Genomic DNA, 15536 nt, shown 5'->3' on the forward strand with positions numbered 1-15536 from the left:
GCGTTTAACACACACACACACGACCATTTAAGGTGCACCCTTGTTGGTAACCCAGTTGGTATAATCACACGCAGGATGGAAAATACCGAAGAATTTTTATGGGCCTTTTCACAACATGACTAAGTTAGTCGGTCTTAGGCGAGGATTACACGGTTTTTTATCTTTTGATCCTTCCGGTTTTGGGTTTTGGTCCAGCAAAATAGGCAAATAGACGACAGGACACGAGCAATTTACAGATATAATATACATGGCACAATACGGCCTAAGTCGCTGATGCGCCTAAAACCCTACAACAACCAAACAACAATCTGAGGCACAGGGTGTATACAGCAAATCAGGGTGTTGCACTAAGTTTTCAAATTAAAAATCAACACATTAAACTCTCGGACATATATTTTTACGCTCTTATCTTAGCTGTGGGGTCTATATAAATAATTTACTGATACTGAAATAAGCTTCTTTCCTGGGTGGTCGTGGTTGGCAGGCTACTAAAATTTATGGCGCAGCTGGGTCAGTACCTTTTGACAACGGTAAGAGCAAACAAGGTGTTCACTTTAAGGTACACCTACCATTTTCAAGAAATGGAGTGTTCTTCAGTAACAGCATCACGTATTCTTACTATGCGATATAAAGCAGGTGGGGAGATGCTAGGGATGCTGGGTACACTTCAATGCAAGAATGGGAAAGAGAAATGATTTAGGTAACTTTGAAAGTAGCTTGGTAGTCGATGCCATACAGTTAGGTGATCGTGGTGGCCATTGTACAGGACCGTTCTGACTTTAAAAAGTCAGAAACATCTCGAGAAAAGTCAGTTGCCGCGCCGTTGTGCATAAACCGTGTCATCTGTTGATTGTTAAGGAATGTCTTCCAACGGTTCCCAAAAGTTTTTCTTCGCAGAAAATGTATATAGCAATTTTGTAGGCTGATATCAAAGCTACTTTTGACAGCCAAGATAACACAGCCCTTCTCAACCTTCTGAAATCCTTCTTCAGGATTAATGGCGAGCTTTCTTCAGCTCTTTATTGAAAAACAGAAGTGTTCACATCACATGAAGAAGTCCCACTATACCCGAAGGATCTCTGCTAGAGTACCAAAAGGTGTATGCGCGGTAGCACAGTGGTATCGTCACCGCCCTCCCACACCGCGTGGAAAAGGCCTATGTTCGAATCTCGTCGATGATGCGAGGAACTTTAATTGGGCTTTTTTCACTCTGTGGCCGAGTTAGTCGGTCTCAGGCGTAGATAACAAAATTTTTTTCCGTTAAAAATTGGTGTTTTTCCTTCCAGAAAAACAGGCAAATCGACTAGAAAACACACGCAATTTACAGACAAAATACATTTATAAATAAATAAATTTTCTGTTTATACTCCATAAGAACCAAACGGTCAGAGGAGTTCAGAAGGTAGACAGAATACAAGAAACAGCACCGTATTCAGCAGTCAGAGGCTTGAACCCCGGTCACTGAAAGCACGTGTACTTATGCACCGGCGCCCCTGACTACTCGGCTACGGCGGCTATATATGAGTATAGGTAATCACTTATGGGTGACCTTAATATAATAATAATAGTACCAAAAAGGTGAAGTCCTTTCTGGCTTCCTATTCGGCGATGTACTCTCGTGACGATGCAATAATACACGCCGATGATACAAGTTTCTTACCTTAATCCTACCTACAGCAAATCTAATGGTAATAGCTTCTTCAATCATCAAGAGTTTGACTGCACACTTTCAACTAACTTGCAGAATATCGGGTTAAATCTTAACCCAAATAAATCTGCAATAATGATTTATTCACTCAAACAGCGAACAACAGTCTGTGGCATTCTCATCCCAGTTGTTACCAGCCATAAGGACCTGGGTGTCTATTTTGATCCGAAGCTGGGATTTGATGCTCATCTCCGTATCTCCGTAAGCGATCTCCGTAAATGGAGAGAGAAACAGCACTTACTCCATATCAACGATGCTGCAACCACTATCAGATACTCACAAACTACAGTTTATCCCGTAATATTAAATGTTGCTGGAATTTGGTCATCTGCTTCGCTTTCACTTTAGAAACCAGTATACGTATGTGAATATTGGACTCTGAAATGGCAACTCATAAGCATCGTTGACCTCCTCAACTGAGAACCACTGAGCAGCTAGATATACCCAAGGCTCCCAAAGTTAGTTGACATCAGACACTTAATTACTACTCTAAAAATGTTCACAGGAGTGATAAATCCCCCAAACATCTGGGATATCCATCAGTTGCACAACTTTGGCCATCCTTGAGGTCTAACCCCACATTTCTCGTGAAACTGTGTAGTCGTTTCTTAACTGTCCAGGCACTTTCGAAAATAGAGGCACTCGTGCGACTTGGAATTCACCTGCAGAATTATATTTCATCTGATGTTTGTCAGATGAAAATCATCCTTGGTTTCGATTGTAAATAGTTGTTCTCCTTATAATTTTCCTTTTATTTTATATGCATTTTAATCCTATTGTGTAACTAATTATTCTTGGGTAACTTATTAGTCTTGGCCATTGTCTCATGTTTTGTCGCTGGCAATAGACACCGCTATACTTTTTTGCAATTTTATTTAATCATATTTTCCTAAATGTAATACGCCTGGCTATATTGACATGCTGAATAATATTCTTTCTAGTACTGTCTGCTACCTGTACCATACCTAGCAAAAATAAGGATAATTTATTTATGTACACCATCTCTGAAAACCTTTATGGGAAAACAAGAACGAGTAAGATTGTCCCCAAGAACACCATGCCAAACATTAAAAGAAAAGGTATATTGGTAATACGGATGTGCAGTAGCCATGGATGGCATAATTGGTTCGAAGGATAATCATTAACCAAGAAAAGGCAACACGTATGACAATCTACAAAACACAAGAGTGGAATATTTGCTTGTATTTATTTCTTGAATAGACATCCAATTGTAAAACCTGTTGCAACTCTTTGCAGTCCTCAACTAACCTAATTTCCCTAAACAACTTAATCATCACTGGGTTACGAAAACCACCATGGAATCATTCGTAAAGACTCTCCTATATGTAGTACGGTGGTTGCAATCGTTATCCTTCCTCACTGTCGTGGAAAAGGCCTGATTTTGAACCCCCATAAAGGTGGAAGGGATTTTTATGGGGTTCTTCACATCGTAGCCGAGTTGAAACCTCTAGTTTCTAGAGTCCTCTACCTTCTGAATGACTACGATAAGAGAGGATTTAAAGTATTAGAGCCGAGATTACATAGATAACAAACAGGTTAAATCGGGTGACAAACCCCAGAATTCCAAAGAGATATGATTACGGGTTGTCATGTTAGTAATTTGTCTGCTAGCCATTCTAAAATCAATAGTGGACGAAATCATGAAAAGACAGAAGACTAAGGCTGATGGAAAAGTTAAACCACCATCTTGTAGTCAAAAAACTGACGGATCGGGTGCTAAAGAGAGTCGGGTTTTCTAGCCAAAACCATACAAAATATATTTTAAAAGGCTTGCGCAGAAACTTATCGACAATTTGCAGTCCTTAATCCAATTTTTGTTAATGAAACTAAACAGGACAATGAGAAAAAGAGTGCTTATTCTTGCACTATGTGTAGTGATCTGCGCAGTTCATTTAAAAACAATGGAACAAGCCTCACCTGACGAAATCGAAGACGGCAGACCAAACGGAAATGCAGAAAGATTGTTCAAACCGTTGAGTCCTCCAGGCACCCCGAGATGGCCATCTTTGAACAGATCGCCGTGGCACAAGGAACCGGGAGAGGGCGGAGAAAAAGATGGTGACGGAGAAGACGGCTCCTGCTTCACCTGATTCCTGAAATTCCCATTCGACGTCTGTTCGGGAAGAACGTCACGCGCCTCGGTCGGTCCCTCAGTGGGTCTGTCGTCCTTTGCTGTCTCCTCGGTGGTGGAGTCGCTAAATGCTTCGGTGTCGGAACAGGATGTGCGTTTCTTGTACGGAGGATGCTGGAACTCCGGCAGCATCGTCAGGGTTTGGACTGAGGTCGAAGTGGGGAAGGTATTTGAAGACAGAAAGGGGTGTGACACGCTCAGAGTAGAAGGCGGTGAGTTGTCAAGAGTTCTACAGCAAGAGGTTAGTTCATGATCGGCTCCCGTGTCCCTGGTAACTGTGCACCACACCTCATCTCCTGAAACGAAACAAAACATGCTTTCAAGTGGACAAAGAATAGCTTCATGTTCTTATTTACTATCTTTATGGTTGGAGTTATAGATTCATTCTAGATGGAATTACTGATTCAGTGACTAATTCATATTTGAGGGAGTTGGTGATGAGTTGGAAGTGTATCCCATCCCTTCTACAGGGATGGGATACACTTAAATAGAAAGGTTGCAAGAATATTTGCTGATGCTATTGAGGCAGTGTTAGGTGGGTCGGAAAACTGCTAGCTTGGGGGATTCACAGACTGAAAGGTTAAAAGTAGCCGCAGGCAGATGTAAAGGTGATTGTTGCACAACTTCTATTAGAATAAGTAGCGACCTGGAACGAGGGGTGCTGGGGGTTTCAGGGACTGATGGCAGTCATCGTGAAACAGTTGGGTATATGGGATGTGTTAGGGTAACTAAGAATAAGAATACGTGCATGTATACTTTCATGTATACCAATGCTAGAAGTATAGTAAATAAATTTGATGAATTTGAAGTGTTGGTCAAGACATCAAAGGCGGATATTGTTGGGATATCAGACGTGGTGTCACACAGATATTAGGAATGCAGAACTGGAATTTGGGGAGTACAATGTGTACAGAAAGTATAGACAGGATAGGAATGGAGGAGGGGTATGCTGTTAATTAAGAAAAACATAAAATCAAAAGAAGTGCATCCAGTTGACACAGATGGACAGTGCAATGTTGAGTCAGTTTGGTATTACATAAGCATTGGGAGATCAAAATTGAAAGTAGGAGTGTGCTATAGGCCTAATGACTCGAATGAGTACAATGAACAATTGTACAGAGAAACAGAGTGGGACAGTAAATCAGAGAGTCTTATAATGGAGGATTTTAACTTCCCAGATATTGACTGGAACTTGTGGGTTGGTCACACACACTAGTCAGACTTTTGTGGATTTATTGGATGATTGTTTTCTGCAGCAGCATGTTCGAGAGGCAACCAGAGAGAATAATACTCTTGATCTGGTTATCAGCAATGATCATTCGTATATTAAGAATTTGCAGATAAAGGAACCACTAGGTGGCAGTGATCACAGTGTACTGATGTGGGATTTACTTAAAGATTTAATTACCATCAGGGGTAAAGGAAAGGGTTTTTGCTTCCGTAAAGTTCCGTTGAGTACAGTGGTCTCAGACAGTTTTTAAATTCTGTACAGTGGGACCAACTGACGATGCTACCAACAGTAAATTCTAAGTGGGAAGCATTCAAGGAATTAATCGTGGAAGCTACTAAAAGTTTCATACCTATTAAGAAATATTGTTCAAGGTTAAGGCCTAAATGGTTGTCAAATGAACTAATGAGACGTATGGCAAAGAAGAAAATGCATGGGATGCATATAAATTATCAGGCGACACAGAAGCCTATGGCAGATATAAGCTAGTCTGTAATCAGGTCACAAAGGAGGTTAGGCAGGCGAAGGCAGATTACGAGAAATCTTTGGCAAAAGATGCTAAGAAAAACAGCAAGGATTTCGTTACTTATATAAACTCTAAAAGGAAGGGGATGAATCTGATTGGTCCACTTGATATCGAAGGTTCGGCTGTTGATGATCCTGCTCAGATAGCAAAGAAACTGAATGAATATTCTGCAGCTACATTCACACGTGAGGAATTATTACAATTTGAAAATGGAAGAAGGTTATCAAATTGTAGCAGTGTGCTTAATGATTTTGTAATAACTGAGAGCAAAGTGGAGGAGAAATTGTTGAAGTTAAACATAAGAAAGGCACCTGGGGTGGATGGAATCTATCCAATTATATTAAAGGAGGCGGCAAAAGCAACTAAGCAAACCCTTAGCCATAATTATGAGAGCGTCCTTGGACTCAGGGGAGGTTCCCACGGACTGGAGATGTGCAAATTTATCCCCAATTCACAAAGGGGGATCGAAGGGTGACACGAGTAATTACAGACCAGTTAGTTTAACTTCTGTTCCGGGTAAAATAATGGAGTCACTGGTTAAAGATGCATTGCGGGATCATCTAGACAAGACTGCAGCAATAATTCAAACACAGCATGGGTTTGTTAAGGGAAAGTCTTGTCTGACAAATTTGATAGGATATTATGATGTGGTTATAAAGGAACTGGATGCAAAAAATAATTTTGATATCATATATTTGGATTTCAGGAAAGCTTTTGACACTGTTGCGCATGGAAGACTATTGTACAAATTGGAGCAGAATGGTATTAAGGGTAAGTTGCTACAATGGATAAAAGGATGGTTGAATGGGAGAAGACAGAGGGTGGTAATTAACGGGTGCTGCTCTTCGTGGACTAATGTTATTAGTGGAGTCCCACAGGGTTCGGTGTTAGGTCCACTGTTGTTTTGTATATTTATCAATAATATTGATGAAGGTATATCAGGATTAGTGTCGAAGTTTGCAAATGATACAAAGGTTGGCAGGGTTGTTAATGACAGACAGTAATGGCAGTGTGCTACTGCAACAGGATCTAGATAATTTGGGAAGATAGGCTAAGAAGTGGCAACTGAAGTTTAACCTTGACAAATACAAAGTACTGCATATGGGTAAAAGTAACCTGAGAGAAAAGTACCAACTGTGTGGTACTACACTTAAGGTGGTAGAAAATGAAAAAGACCTGGGAGTAATTGTGCAGTCAGATATGAAGTTTTCTGAGCAATGCAGACAGGCTGCCAGGGCAGGTCATGGGGTTTTGTCAATGATATATAGGAATTTTGCTAGCAGGAAGAAGGAGATGATTGTCCCTCTGTATAAGGCAATGGTCAGGCCACGCCTTGAGTACTGCGTACAGGTCTGGAGGCATCATTTTAGGAAGGATGTAGATTTACTTGAGCGTGTACAGAGAAGGGCAACACGATTGGTGAGGGGAATGAAGGGATCCTCTTACCAAGAGAGGCTTAAGTTCTGCAAATTGCAGTGGCTGGAGACTAGGCACCTGCGCGGTGATCTGATTGAGGTGTATAAGGCCTTGAATGGGTTGAGCACGCTGAATTTTGATGGGATCCTTCCACTTGTTCAGATTACGAACCTAAGAGGTCATAAATTCAAATTAAGAAAAGACAGATGTAGAATAGATGTGCGGAAATTTGCTTTTAGCCAGCGGGTGGTTAATTGCTGGAACAAACTTCCATCTGTCGTTGTGGAAGTTGATAGGTTGAATAAATTTAAGGAGGAACTGGACAAGCATTTGGAGAGAATGGTGTGATTTTTTTATTTTTTTTTATTTTTTGGTTGATGCTACATAAGCTCATACACTTGCTTTCTTGCATCACATGCCACTACTACTACTACTACTATTTTAATTTTTTTTTTTAAATTATTGATTTTAGGTGATGAAAGACAGCTATCGTTTGATTTATATTTCATAGAGCTGCAGTTTAAGGAGGAGAGTGGGAGGATAACATGAATCGTTGAGGAGGCTTCCATCCTGCAGTGGACTGATAATGGCTGCAGTTTACATGGAAGGATAACTATTACCTAAATGTTGTCTCTGACAAAAGCGTAACTATATAAAAATTAAGTTTGTGACTTTCTTACCTTCCACAGAAATGATAAGGGTAGCTTCGTGTATCCTGGATGCTGTCCTTACTAATTTCAGCCAACTCCCAGCCCCATCCCTTATTAGGAGATGAATCGGGGTTCCTTCGACGTTTTTTGTCTGTAATACAAATAATTATTATATAATTTTGTATTTAATGAAATTCTGTTTGTTCACAAGAGATTATAATGCCAATAATGTTTTTAATCCAAGAAAACAAAACATTAAATTGAGAAAGATTTATAATTCTTTAAAACCTCAATCAAAACTATCGTATTTTCCCTGGAAACTAAAGACAGATTTTTAAGTATATTTATTAGGATATTTATTGCCTAAAAATCATCGTACCAGCAAAGTATCTTTGAAGTTTACAGTTCTGCTGTGTAAGAAAGAAAAAATATAGTTTTAAATAATATTCAGAGGGACAGTACACAACGACGCATTGCATATGAAGGCTGAAACAAAGTATTAAAACAAGCGTGTATGTTATTTATGGTAGAAAGCCTTGGCGGGAAAGACAGGAGCTTTGCTTAAATGGCTTTAAATAAGTCAGGTTTGCATAACTCTGCAACTTGATTTTCCACATCGAATGGAAACGATGTGGGTTCGAATCCTGTGTGAATGGAAAGGAGCTTTTACACCATGGAGGTTCGCATCATGATTCAGTTAGCTGGTATTGGAAGAGGGTCGTGCGGCTATTCATTTATTCTGCATGGCTTTTCATCCCACAAAACAGGCAACCTGACTGTAGAATACACGCAATTTACAGACGTAATATGAAAACCAGAGAAACGACACTTAGATGGTTTGCCATGATCATGCGCCTTCTCACTCAATCAATTTGTAGCTCTGTTTCTTATTAAGGAATGAATGGGAACTCCTCCAATTTTTGTCTGCCCTATCAATAATTATAGGCACTGGTCGTATATAACTAGTTCCGGCCAAGTGCTTCCAAGAACTCTATTATAGTTGTATTTTGACAGCTGGATCCTTTAAAAGATGCAGATTATCTTGTAGGATACTTTGGTCAACCCAGCTGGCATCGAAAACACTTTCTTACCAATTCACTTAAGACAGGTTAAAAGGTATTCTTCATAATTCCTATGAAATCAAACGATCCTCATTACTACGTATAAATTATCGAAAACAAGATGGCCAAGCCTAACATTCATGACTAACTTTACTTGATATTGTGCAAAAAAAATCTTCTAATCTTAACGCATGCCAATTCCGAAGCTAAACACGGATTAACGAAAAAAAAAAAAAAAAGCACGAACCAGCCAATGTAAACACGGAAATGGCACAAAAATGAATACCCACCTCTACAATCGTTCCTCCTGCTGCTCCACTCTCCGTTTCCTTGACAACAGAACCGGTGTATGGCCCGAACAGCGTTCCCTCCCTAAGAGGAAGTTGTGTGAACACCGTGTACTCGAGGCTGGAATCTTGGGATTCCTTAAGAGTAAGAACATCTGTTGGCAAGTGAAGAACACCTGCTATCACTTCCAAATCATCGTCTGCCTTTCCTGGAAAAAGATACAATAATGTCCAATAAAAATTACATCCCTTTATGTAATTAGGGAAATTACCCCTAGAGGTCGCTGCATTAAATAACGATTAATTATTTCAAATGAATTTCTTGTTGCACTCGGCTTCCTTTCACTGCTACCAATTGATCTATTGGGAGTAATTAGGGAAAAGAACAATAACTTGAAACGGATCGCGTGACTTCCTAGGAGACGGAAGCCATCCCCCCCCCTCACCACCCTTCTCGAAGATTAGGGGAATTGCATTGCCCTGAACACCCTATTATACACATCCTCTGTTGCAAGTATTTTTGGGGAAATCATTATTTCTCCTAAATAATGGTCAGTTGGAGATTGATGGAAACTTTGGACAATAAAGGAAGTATAATAATGGGAAAAAAAAGACAAAAGAAACTATTTGTCATAACTTTTAATTGAACACGCTTCTCCCTAACATAGCATATTTCATGATAGAGTCCCACGATACAAGTTCTAAAATTTGAAGTTCATTCTTGTTGTTTCCATGACAACAAAATTAGTGCAGTAAAGTCTATAACGTCAATTTCAGTTCATTCTTGCTGTTTCCATGACAACGAAATTCCTGTAGTAAAGTCTATAAAGTGAACTTTTATTGTTGTCATGGAAACAGCAATAGTTCTACGCGGTGAATTTCATTATTGTGTTTTAGAGCATCGAAGTTCTATAATGCGAATGGGAATTTCTATTATCACCATAACAGAAGCGAAGTTCGATAATCCGAACTTCATTACTGCTCCAAAAGAAAACGTTACAGTGAGTCACGGCCGAATTAGAGTAGCAAAGCATACAGGGATTAAAAGCCGCAATAAAGTACAATCTAGTAGAATAAAAGTACAGCATTACAAGTAAAAGTTCAAAGCGGGGGGATTAACGATCAAACGAACACGCGGTACCAGCAGAAAACGGCGCTATTCCAAGCTCTCCTCCTCCCGCTCTTCAATAAGACACCAAATAAATTAACCCGAATAAAGAAAAGAAAACAGTTTTCAAGGGCTAATATTATACTCGCGCGCCTAATAATAAACAGAGAAAGAAGGGCCAATTTTTCTCCTCAGCAGACTCCACCTGAAACACTAAAATTTTCGAAAACTGCAATCATCATTCAGGGCGGATACTGTGTTTACGATCGACAAAAACACGGGACTGTACAAGCACCACAGTGGAATGGATGTAATTACTGCCAACGTGTTTTCTGTCGTGTTATGACCCCGGGTCAGAAGAACGCCGCAGATTAACGGGTACGACATCACCTTAACAGCGAAGGTTGTTTCCATTGACTGAAGATTACTATAATCACGGAGGATCCAGTAGAGAGAGAGAAAAAAAATGGGTTTTTATCAGACGATCGGGCAAGTTGACTTCTGCCAGTAACAGGAAATAGCAAGCTATGATAGACACGCTTTGATCAATCAGTAGCCTGAAGCACACTGCTTCAAGAGCCAGTTATTAAAATGTGTTCTCATACCTGCAGGACAGGTAGCTCCATCTGTAAGCGACTGATACAGAACACCGATCATGCAAGCGTCCCCTCCGCTCAAGTTAAGTAGTCTGGAGCATTACATCGAGGCCCGGTCGTGTCGCTGATGGAAATCGAGAGAATAATGGCCACCTGATAGTTAGGCCTGCGCCTAGATGTTTATAATTCCATTAACGTCTGGATGAATGAAATTATCAATTGCGCAGAAGACTTCTGGTGAATAAATATTTTTATTATACAAAAGAAATAAAGGTGTTTGGAAGTGAAATATTTAAAAATTTTAATTGTTTAAAACATATATATATATATATATACGAGTGAATATACGAGTGAATATATTAAAATTTATTAGTTAAAATTTGTTGACTTTTTTATGTTTTTAGTAAGATTTTTTAAAGAAATACTTATCTAAATTTTACTTTTTTTTTTTTTAAACTTTCTCTTCGCGTATCGTATGTGCGTTGTTCCGTGTGATTTTGAAACGATTGGATATTTCATATCCATCATATTTTAGGTTATGACTTGACAGCAACAGGCAGTCATTACGATCAACAAAGGTAAACTTCCATGCTTTGAGCAGCTGGATTTAACAAGATCAACAACTGGTTGTAGTCATGGAGGAGTGAAAGTGGTTACAAATGCGTACATTCTATCTTTCATAATCATCTTTAAAAAAAGGAAAAGAAAAGACAAAGGCAGGCTCATCGTTAACTGAGCGCTGTTATGCCGGCTGCCGTAAATAATTAAATTCTAAACCCAGCTGAGAAAACAGTTTTTAAACAAGTTTATTGAAAGTGTTTAAGAACTGAAGGGCCAACAGAATCAGAGTCTGAATGCAGAATTAAAATAAAATGTTCTTATTTTGATCTTATGACAAATCAGAGTATAGAAATAAATAATAAAAGCAAACATTTTTTTCTACGCGCCATTAATTATTTTTATTAGTTAATTAATTCATAAATTAATTAAAGTTTTCATTTAATAATTCACTTAAGACATGAATCTTACAAGAAATATACTAATTAAGAAAAATTAAAACTGAATTAGGTTCCTATAAGTATTTACTGAATTCTACCTATAATATAGTTCACAAAACATTTAAATAATGCATTCGTTCTGCTCTTCTCTTCTTTTCTCCTCTGTAGGAGATTTAAAGAGCAAAATCATAAACATCCGATACCTGAAACATAAAAATTCACAAGGGCCTTTATGATGTTCATTTGAATTGATTTACATCACTCTTGTAGTGAACATTCAGAACCATGATCTATATTGTAAACAGGACAAAAAAAAAGATGCCAAAATTGTCACTTTGGCAGCTCTAATGACGCCATTAGATATGTACATGGGTCCAGTGATTGTATGTACTAACAGCCCCCAACAAATCAAGGTAGACTCCTCTCTAACATCGCACGTTACTGAGGAAGCAAAATGCTCTGGTCGTACGGCTTCCAATAGTAATTTATCTAACAATATAGACACACACACGCACATACACACACACACACACGCTGACGGACTTTGAGATAAGTGTGAGGCTCACCGTCCGAGCAATACTATTTCTTTGGGCATCCGTGCATGTGTTATCTTCCCGGGCAGCTCTCGCACTGAACGAGACGTGTCCTGGCGTGACTGGGCATCAATCTTACCTCCGGACTGTACACCGACTGCCAACTATACCCCGAGGATGGTTTAAAATGATCCTATATGGAACACAATCTCCCCACTATTTACACTCAACGTCACGTCCATCTTTGGTCTCTAGTGACAGGTGAATGATAGGATCTCTTCGTCAACCCCCAGCAGGAAGGTTTGACGTGTCTTTGTTCTTTCACACCAACTAAGAGGTGTGTGTACATGTCAGCCAAGAGTATGTGGAAACAGAATGTGTGAGCAGGCACCACTAACAACATGGAGGCGATTTTTTCTTTCTTTTTTTTTTTTTTCGTCTTCTTTAAGATACCGGCAGCTTTTATTTATGGCATTGTCTACTGCTTGGGTTACGTGGAATCGTAGAGAGTTTACGCGCTGTAGAACTGATGTCATGTCTTAGGAGAGAAGAATAAAGCGAACATAAACATTGTTTTGGACAGCCATCGCATTATGGACACCGAAGCTGTGAAACATTGATTTTACTTTGTTGTTTCGGCTCGGATATCTATTAATATTTTGTATGCAACAAAGGAAGATGTTTTCTCATTCATAATATTAATTTATCTCCTAAATTACTTCCTTATGTTTATCTGATGTTTGTTCTTTTCAACGTGTTTTTTATTCATTACGTTTTTGCTGAAGAAAATTTGATCGATAAGCTTTTATCAACAATACTTTTAATATATTTGTTATTTCGATTTTTATAAGTGTATTAAATGATAATCCTGTATGGATTAAGAGCAGGTGGCATTATTAAGAGAATTAAGAATGCTCTTAAATGCTCTTAAGAGCATTAAGAGCAGGTGGCATACTAGAAAGTCCAGTCCAGTCTTTAGAGAGACCGCTCTTTCACGTGATGGATGAAATATTATCTTTTATTGACCCACACTAACCAATCTTTAAAATACTGTCCTTCGTTCTGTTCACAGGACTCATTTTTCAATGGAACACTATGAATACTAATCATAAACTTATACGCCGAAGGGTTCATCTATAGAAAATAACAAAGCAATGTAGTCTATCTGGTTTATTTGCTTTCTGCATTAATGTTCTATCTAGAATTGTTTTGGCGACCTCTGTCAGTGTTTGTTAGTGTCTCGAGAGGACTTGGTATTAAACTGGTTTTGTCGCCTTATTCAGTGTCATTTAAATTATATAATCCAGCTCTTAACTCGCGCATTACAAGATTAAAATGTGTTTTACAGTCTGATTATATACGATGATCCAATCATACCTTTGAGACGTCTCTTCGGATATTCTATCCTCATCCTATATTTGTTATAAATGGTTAATGAACAAAAATAACTGATTATAAAATACGATTTAACAAGTTGCTGAGTACTCAGACGTACCAAGCCACTTTATAACTGAAAAAAAGTTAAATCTTTCTGGCTGAGGAAAGCATATTTATCCATCTTAACGATTGTTTACCCATCTTTTATTTCATCTTCCCACTTCAAATATTGTCACCAATCACGAAACTATACTTAGCGCATCGATATATCTACCCATTTAACCTAAGAAAGCTTTTATGGAGTCACTTAAATGTTTGTCTTGTTCCGAGTTTTGGAGTCTTTCATTTATCAGCCACGAGGAGAGATGAGGAGGAGAAGGAGGAGGAGGGGAGGGATGGAATGAATAATTTTTGCACAGTTTTCTAGCGAAATATCATCTGTTATCGACAGAAGTGATTACATTGTTATGGTCCCTGGAGGTTACCATGACAACCATTATGGTTGTCACAGCATCACCTTGGTAACCAATCAATACGATCAGTTATTAACAATACATTCTAATGTGTTGCCAATACCGCCTCGCTACAAATATACAACATAATGACGATTGGAATTTGGGCAAAACGTAGTTTTTTGTGTATGTGTGTGTGCGTGCGTGCGTGCGCGGGCTATTTTGTTTCATTAAAATCGTTATCGGTGGAGTGTTGCGTTTTGTAATGCATCATGACGCTCTCAATACGGCCATGTTAATAATAATGGACAGAGATCTGATTGGCAATGGTTGCAAAAGATAGCGAATGTTGCTCATTTGCTACTTAAATAGTATGCTCCATTTCTTGTTACTTTCTATACCATTTTTTTTTCTTCTTCTGTTTTTTTTTTTTTATATATTTTATTTTATTTTATTTTTTTGAAGAAAACAATCGCGCAGCCAATATTGGAAATCACATCCCTTAGCGATATCTGAAGCTGGCACGTGTGTGCGTGCGTATGTGCTATCGGCTATCCTGTATCTAGTGAACTCAGTCGGCTAATTACAACTAAATAGCCAGACGCAATGCGAAAAGCGTGTCAAAACAAACCATCCATTTGTTTGTGTTTGAAATATGGTTAAGGGAAAGAGCGAAAAAATATTTTTCTGGATATCGAACAATGTTAGCGAGGTGAAAGAATCATTTTAAATGGCTTTGTGTAATATTATTGACAATATCAAACGGGAATAAAAAAAAAACGATTGATATACGTAAAGGTTCTATCTAAACAACCCCTCCCAGATGTGTTCTGTACATATAATATGTAGCAGTTAATGTAGTCCTAAGACTGACAGACAAATATCATAATCAACAAGTTCAAATAAATGAAACTAGAACTTATCATAACATGTGTTAAAATTACAAAACCGTTTAACGACAAGTCATGTGATCCTGGACCATAGCAAGGCTTGTCAGCCAAATGTATTCTCATTTCATTGTTCTGGCAATACTGGGCCTCTGGAATTTTGTTCAGGCAACATTCTTATAGCGATTCTTTGGAAATTCGAGTATAATATTCAGTGATTAATGAAAATAGTTCATAATCGGGAAAACTGCTATTAAAATGCAGCCAGCTTACCTTGTAATCGTAAGGAGATGACAACCGGTCTGCAGGTGTGATGAGCATAGTCTAAATCGTATACTGTGGCAAAAAAAGGGTGCTGCTTTGATGAGTTAACCGAACTGATACGATTACAGACTCAAGTACATTGTCATGATAAGGTAACCATTTCTAGAAAGTGCAATGAGTCATATAGGAGATATGCCGATCACGTGGCTATTCGCCAAACAGGATTTATTTGCTTGCTAATTAAACGCAATAGGATGAACTGTAGTAGGTTTAAATGTCTTTTTAGTCACAGA

At 38.6% G+C, this 15536-nt stretch overlaps 1 protein-coding gene across 1 annotated transcript in view; it reads right to left on the reverse strand.

Annotated features, from left to right (window-relative positions):
- LOC150089960 (zinc finger protein ush-like) overlaps positions 1-15536 on the reverse strand; it is a 192784-nt gene that overhangs the window by 39439 nt on the left and 137809 nt on the right. The window contains exons 2-4 of the mRNA XM_090390144.1: positions 9032-9237; positions 7711-7831; positions 3647-4156 (exon numbers count right to left, since the gene is read on the reverse strand). Coding sequence (XP_090246270.1) covers positions 3647-4156; positions 7711-7831; positions 9032-9237 — 837 coding nt within the window. The remainder of the gene's footprint in view (positions 1-3646; positions 4157-7710; positions 7832-9031; positions 9238-15536) is intronic.

The sequence above is a fragment of the Mastigoproctus giganteus genome, chromosome 2, assembly GCF_048544385.1.
Source record: "Mastigoproctus giganteus isolate SK-2022 chromosome 2, ASM4854438v1, whole genome shotgun sequence".
Taxonomy (NCBI): domain Eukaryota; kingdom Metazoa; phylum Arthropoda; class Arachnida; order Uropygi; family Thelyphonidae; genus Mastigoproctus; species Mastigoproctus giganteus.